At 37.4% G+C, this 6,204-nt stretch overlaps 1 protein-coding gene across 2 annotated transcripts; it reads right to left on the bottom strand.

Annotated features, from left to right (window-relative positions):
• Positions 1-1,716: 1,716 nt before the first annotated feature.
• Positions 1,717-5,644, bottom strand: LOC103699529 (protein DROOPING LEAF-like). Of its 2 annotated transcripts, XM_039127559.1 has the most exons (8): positions 5,318-5,642; positions 5,129-5,186; positions 4,429-4,560; positions 3,719-3,815; positions 3,579-3,627; positions 2,268-2,343; positions 2,051-2,134; positions 1,717-1,951 (listed from the first exon to the last, which is right to left on the bottom strand). In XM_039127559.1, the coding sequence occupies exons 3-8, from the start codon at positions 4,534-4,536 to the stop codon at positions 1,889-1,891; spliced, it is 477 nt and encodes a 158-aa protein (XP_038983487.1). In that variant the 5' UTR covers positions 4,537-4,560; positions 5,129-5,186; positions 5,318-5,642; the 3' UTR covers positions 1,717-1,888. The 2 variants fall into 2 exon arrangements, with proteins under 2 accessions (XP_038983487.1, XP_038983486.1); XM_039127558.1 differs by lacking the exon at positions 5,129-5,186 and having other exon boundaries at positions 5,428-5,644.
• Positions 5,645-6,204: the final 560 nt, after the last annotated feature.

The following is a 6,204-nucleotide window of genomic DNA, read 5'->3' as shown; positions in this document are numbered from 1 at the left end:
AAAAGGCCATAGTTGGCTTATGGAAACTACTTGGCATCTTAACAAGCTCAAAAATTCTGAGTCAAGTTTGTCAATTGAACTATAGAAGCAACAAGATTGTTCATGACCCTTAGCCCTTGACTGTTCCACAAATCCAACATAAGGGAACAGCTTACTGCTATAGTAGAAGGACGTTATGCATATCATGAATGAATCATGATAATTAACTGGGGATAGTTCCTTGTGAGACCAAAATTATGATATCAGTATGCCATAAATTATATTGTCAGGATATTATGCAGAAACAACCTGTGCCATTATATTCAGTGGCTAAAAAGATGAAGGGAAGGAGAATATCCTCAGGAAAAAGATGAAGCGAAGGAGAAGAAAAGAACATTCAAGGATTTGGGAGAACAAAACGAGATAGGTGGAAGAGGTAACTAAGGAGCTAGTCCTAAAAGAAGGAAAAAGAATTTGACTGGCTTTAGGATAATTTTCTAGATTTGACTAACATCTCTATCTCTAGATCCATGGATTCAAGGTAATGTCCAAAGACTTCAAACAAAATAAAAAAACATAAAAAGCATGGTTTTGTTTTACGAGAATGATAATAATTATGAAAGTTGGAACTCTACAGTCACTTGGAGACACCAAAATCCAAGTGACCCTTGGAGTCCCTCAACCTTTGACCGAAGTAGGACTGACACAACTTTAAACCACAGCTACAGAAATCCTCTACAACCCTATAAGCAGTCAAGTTCCTATGATCCATTTTTCACCAAACTCTGATTCCATTTAATACTTAGACATCTTTTTATCCTTTTAATGCAAAAATTTCCCACATAAAGTTAGCCAAAATGAAGGTTAATGTAGTAATCATCTTAATCTTCATGAAGTAACAATGTCCAGGAAGAAGTTAAAACCACTAGTTTAGACGAAAATTCAATTAGAATTAGCTGTAAATATGGCTAAAAGTTGACAATGAAAGTGAAACCATGTTACTAATTACTCCTGATGGAACAAAACTATAGCATTATAACTCTTCACTTGTTCATATTAAAGAAGACCAGGCATGTCTTTTATAGCCAGTCTCTTGAAAAGAAACGGCAAGAACTTGAAGAACATGGTTAAACAGCTCCATCACAACCATCATGGAAGACACTGACCATGATACTATGACTATATCGAAATATCCTATGGTTGCTGATGCAGATGCCGGGACAAGACCACATTAGGTAAGGCAATGGAAAGAAAGAGTGGCGGACATGCTTATGTAATGTGAAATGATATAGCTTCGGTGATAATCAATTGAATATGAAGGGCATTTTTCTGGATATGAATTTATGAAAGAAATTTATGTATGAGTGTTTCTTTGTGATACCTAATCGAAAGAGAAGAACATGATGATGGAGAAAAGCTTTCCAATGTACACATCTTACTTTAATTTGCATCAATGTACACCTCTTCAGAATCTCCTTATGAGCTTCACCCTTAGTTTTATCAAATGACTGTTATGATGACCTGACATATTTTGAACAAACACAAGAGTTCTACCTGAATCTCCCCTCAGGAAATCTTAACTTTTCTCGATAATGGAAGATCACTTAATCTTTTATAATACCAGTGACAGTCCTTTATTTTCAATCTCTCTCTCTCTCTCTCTGAGTATGTGTGTGAGAGTGAGGGAGAGGAGAGGGGAGGGGGGGTGGGGGGAGAGGAGGAGCAAGTGACTGAGTGAAACATCAATATGGGTTCCAACTCATAACATCAATTACTGCATACTACTATGCCAGCGTTTCATATAACATAGGGAAGATTTCCATCAAAAAACATACACCATAAAACACATCAATTCAAGCAAGACAAAAGGTTTGATGTGTTGATTAGGTAATCTAAAGAGCTTAGGAACCTAGTCTTTGTGCTCCAGTTGCTCGAAAACATCAAAACGTTCCACTGTAAGGCCTTCTCTTTCCTGCACCATTCAGCCCAAAAAGAATTTGTCAGCCATGATATGAAACCATCTAAAATACTGCTATTTGTAGAAGAGAGAGAAGGGTGCTACGACGCTTACAAGTGGAAGGGCAACTGTTCTCACTGCTCCAATGTTATCAGAGGTTGAAACACTTGTCGAGCAGCGTGGGTCGCACTTAGCCCACTATAATTTGCGGATCATGAGGGGATAAAAAGAAAAGCGCAAAATATAAGACAGAAATAAGAAATAGTTATGGGTCAATACCAGCTAATTAATGTCTTGTTATTTGGAAACCAATGTCAATAGGGTATCTTACATTCTTTGCAGCCATGCTAAATGCTTCTCGATGAGGAATGTCAGGTTTGGCAGATTTTATACGCTGTATTTCCTCCCTATCATGATTAAAGAATTCTGTTGATTCTAAATGAAGCTATAAAATGAACATTGTGGTTGGTTGCACTCCCAATAATGATCTCGCATGCATTTCTTTTGCTGGAATTGCTCACAAGGGCACCAATTTTAGTGATTTGAGTTTGAGTAATTGGCCTATTCCATAACTTAGTAAGCTTCCAATTGAAGCATCATAACTGTTTGGCTAGCCAAAAACACACTCCAATGTTAAGTTAACCAACAAAACATATTTTGTCTCCTCCAATATATATATATATATATATATATATATATATATATATATATATATATATATATATATATATAAATAGATAGATAGATATGTATGTATGTATGTATGTATGTATGTATGTATGCATAAAGACAGCAAAGCATGTTTCATTCGACAACCTCAGAAGGCCAAAAACATTAAAATAATAACAGAACAATTAATCACACAACTTAATGGATAAATTCTTTCATCGGATGCAATAGAAAGATTGCCAATATTAATGGTGCGCTAGCTCGTGATAGCGGTGATAGCTTTTTCATTGAAGGATGCTACCATGACGGCTTAATTTTGTTGGATCCAGGATCTCTATATGAAGAAGTTGAACTAAGGGTTTGTTAAAATCACATTATAGTTTTTCAGCATTCGGACCATATATTTCATTTAGCCAGTTTGAGGTCGGGCATTCTGATTCATAATGAACTAGGGAAAGTCCTAGTTCATTAGGAGCAGGCTCTCATGTAAATTTCAGAAGAAAAGGAACAATGAAAGACAAGTAAGAGGAAACTTGTATAGGAAGATAATTAGAATGCATGCCAAAATACTGGATGAAAACAATATATAGTTTAATTATCTGATCCTCAGATTATATAGAATCATGTTGCATACGAGTTAGATTGGTTGAAACTTACAGTCCATGAAATTGATTATGAAAAAAAATCAAGTCCCCTAAGCCTATTGGCCTTGTTATTTAATATTCGACTGCTATTTCACCTTGGCGTTTTCACCAAAAATGGCAACGATGAGATATAATTTATGGCCGATTGCATTTTGTGGCTCGAGAGCCTCTTACTTACAGCATGCCTGTCGGCAGACTCGTCAGCTGAGTTATGCGAGGATGTTTATAATGAGCTCAAAACCAATTAATGGTAAGCTTATCCACGTTGTGTGCACTACTGGGAAGCAAATTAACAGTACAAGTAGTAATGTGACATCTTTGTTTCTTACTTCATGAAGCGATTGTAAGCTGAAGGAAGTCGGTGTTTCTTCTCCGGAGCTGCCATCAAAAAATCAACCAAAATAGATAGCAGAACAGATCATAGCCATGGAAAACAGCAGAAATATAGAAAAAAATAGAGATATATTACGTTTCACAACAAATGGTGCTTTGGGGATCAATTGTTCGCTTGACGTCGATGAAGACGGTAGCGAAGGCTGAACCCTCCTACAGTCGCTGCAGGAACCCTAATTGACAGTGAAAAGCAATAGCACATGAAATTAAGCACCTCTATCTCTCTCTTACTGGGAGGCAGATTAAAAGTATTATGATCAAAAAATATAAAAAGGGAACCAGTACGCCTATGACCTAGCATTATCTAGCCCCGGATATCAGTGCTGTCCATAGAAGTTAGCATTGGCACTGATACAAATGAGTGCCTTCTTTTAAATAGAGAGAGTATGGGATTATGAAGGTCTATCATGATGACATAGAAGTGATAAGCGAACTACAATGCAACTTAGTGAAGAAAAGCTAATTGAAAAGAAAAAGGAAAAGAAAACTTATGGAAAAAAAAAATCAAGCTGTAAACTATTAAGCAACTCTATGTAGTAAGTCATTTCTTAGAGAGAAAAAAAGAAATAAAAAACTATGCAGTTTGCTGCATAGGTCATTATTAAACTCCTGGTTCATATTAAGATATGTCGATCCATTTTGCACCATCTTTATCGGATTCTGAATCACAGAAATTAGTATATCTGTTACGCATAACCATGAAGTCAACATGATATTAGAAGCATCAGGTTAGTTTTAGTAGTAATGGGTGAAAGAGATAAGGAAGACTGCGCGAGGTAAACAAACCTGAAATGTCATCTGGTGGTCAGCGGGGCAAAGGGATTGCATCATGGGTCTGGGGCTAAGGAAGGAGAGATGATTACAATGGCCACATTTCACAGTCACTGTGTCCATAAGCCGTTTGCATGGCACCCCTACCTGCAACCACCAAAGATGCCTTCAAGACATGAGAGCTGCTTAATTCGGAGGGGGTATATGTACAGCATTCCCAGATCAAGATCTCTCTTCAGAGGTTCCTATTTCCAAGCAAGTTCCACATTTTTCCCACAAGGTAAGAGAGTAGAGATTTTTCTTCACACCCACACACACACACACACACAGAGAGAGAGAGAGGCTAGAGCATCGAGTTATCAATATGATGGATTTTCTTTCAGAGGGCAAGAAGAAATCTCAAGCTGGCAACTGCAATTCCTTAGCTGGGTGATCTAAACTAGGACGGTACTAACAAAACAAAGATGAGTATAGTTTCAAATAGGCCTTCCCATGTCCACTGTCTAGGCTAGAAGATGAAAGTGAAAGAAGAAGAAGAAGAAGAAGAAGTATGCTCTTATGATGCAAAACAAGCAGATGAGAAAACTGAAGTGGATGAAATAAAAAGAAAATATATGTTGAAAGCAATTGAAAAGGCAATCAGAAGTACTTCTCATATGTCTACATGATATATTAAACGTCAAAAACCACGGTCAAATTGTTGAAGAAAATTCACCTTTCATAAATACAACTCTAAAAATTTCATAGGAGAAATGAGCTTCAAGGGTGTACACCTATGACGCAAGAGGAAGATAAATTAGGTGGAAAACAAGAAATATATGCGGAGAGAGGAAAGGAGAAGGCGATCGTATTGATAATTCTCAAAAACTTTTCAAACTTTGCTTCTTATATATCAACTACATACAATAAAACTAATCACATATAGTAGATGAAGTTCGATGGCTTTCTTTCATCCGTAGATGTATCTAAGAACTTCATGGGCTGGTCTCCATGTTTGTGAACTGAAGAGATTACCGCAAGAACAGTGTTGCAGTAGGTGCAACGGACGTAGCATAAATGCTCAGTGGGAGAAACCAAATCCATTAGAAGCACTGGTAGAAGAAGGAAGACGAGATGAAGAGCAGCTATGAAGAGGAGAATGGGGGGAGTGGTGGAGATGGAAAAGAAGGGAGATTCCAAGGGAAAAATCTACATAGCGACTAGGGTTTCCATTCCAGCAATAATGCTCGGGGGAACCCACAGACATGGAACGTACGGCCGTGCCCACTCGGGCTACTAGAAAACAAGGGCTATACGGCCTGCTATTTCTCGCGAGATATGTCTCCAAAAAAGTAAAAGATGAGGGACTCGACTTTTTTTGCTTGGAGAAGCGGTTACTTGTTTAGGGGAAGAGAGACTTCTTTTTAACCTTTTACATGACTTAAAATAAGATCTGCTAATGGATCGATGCAGGTTAAATTTCTTGGCAGCACATTTACGATCCTCGTGATTGATGGAATAATTTAAGAAACATGTTCAGCAAGAGCTTGCGAGGCTGTCGGACCAAATAATGGAAGTTTGATCAATATCCATGTGGCCTTTCTAAATGCTTGAGCATACAAACAGGAGATATGGGTAATTAAGGCGTAAATTGCTCAATCTTATCGTTCTGGCTTTTTGGGTCTTTGAGAAAATAACAAAGTTGAGATTTTAAATGCCTTAAGCCCCATTTGGGATTGCTCTTGGCAGTAAGGCTTTTAGAACTTTTAGAAGTAGAGCTTTCAAAAAGTAGAGCTTTTATAAAAAGCTAGT

The sequence above is a fragment of the Phoenix dactylifera genome, chromosome 6 (assembly GCF_009389715.1).
Source record: "Phoenix dactylifera cultivar Barhee BC4 chromosome 6, palm_55x_up_171113_PBpolish2nd_filt_p, whole genome shotgun sequence".
Lineage (NCBI taxonomy): Eukaryota > Viridiplantae > Streptophyta > Magnoliopsida > Arecales > Arecaceae > Phoenix > Phoenix dactylifera.
This window is presented reverse-complemented; position numbering and strand designations above follow the sequence as displayed.

What these genes read in the sequence shown, in the direction of transcription:
- LOC103699529 (XM_039127558.1), bottom strand. Translation starts at nt 5,496, where the DNA reads ATGGATTTGGTTTCTCCCACTGAGCATTTATGCTACGTCCGTTGCACC. An exon ending in ACTGCAACACTGTTCTTGCG is followed by an intron (nt 4,561 to 5,427) that starts GTAATCTCTTCA and finishes TGGTGGTTGCAG; the next exon opens with GTAGGGGTGCCATGCAAACG. An exon ending in ACCACCAGATGACATTTCAG is followed by an intron (nt 3,816 to 4,428) that starts GTTTGTTTACCT and finishes ACTGTCAATTAG; the next exon opens with GGTTCCTGCAGCGACTGTAG.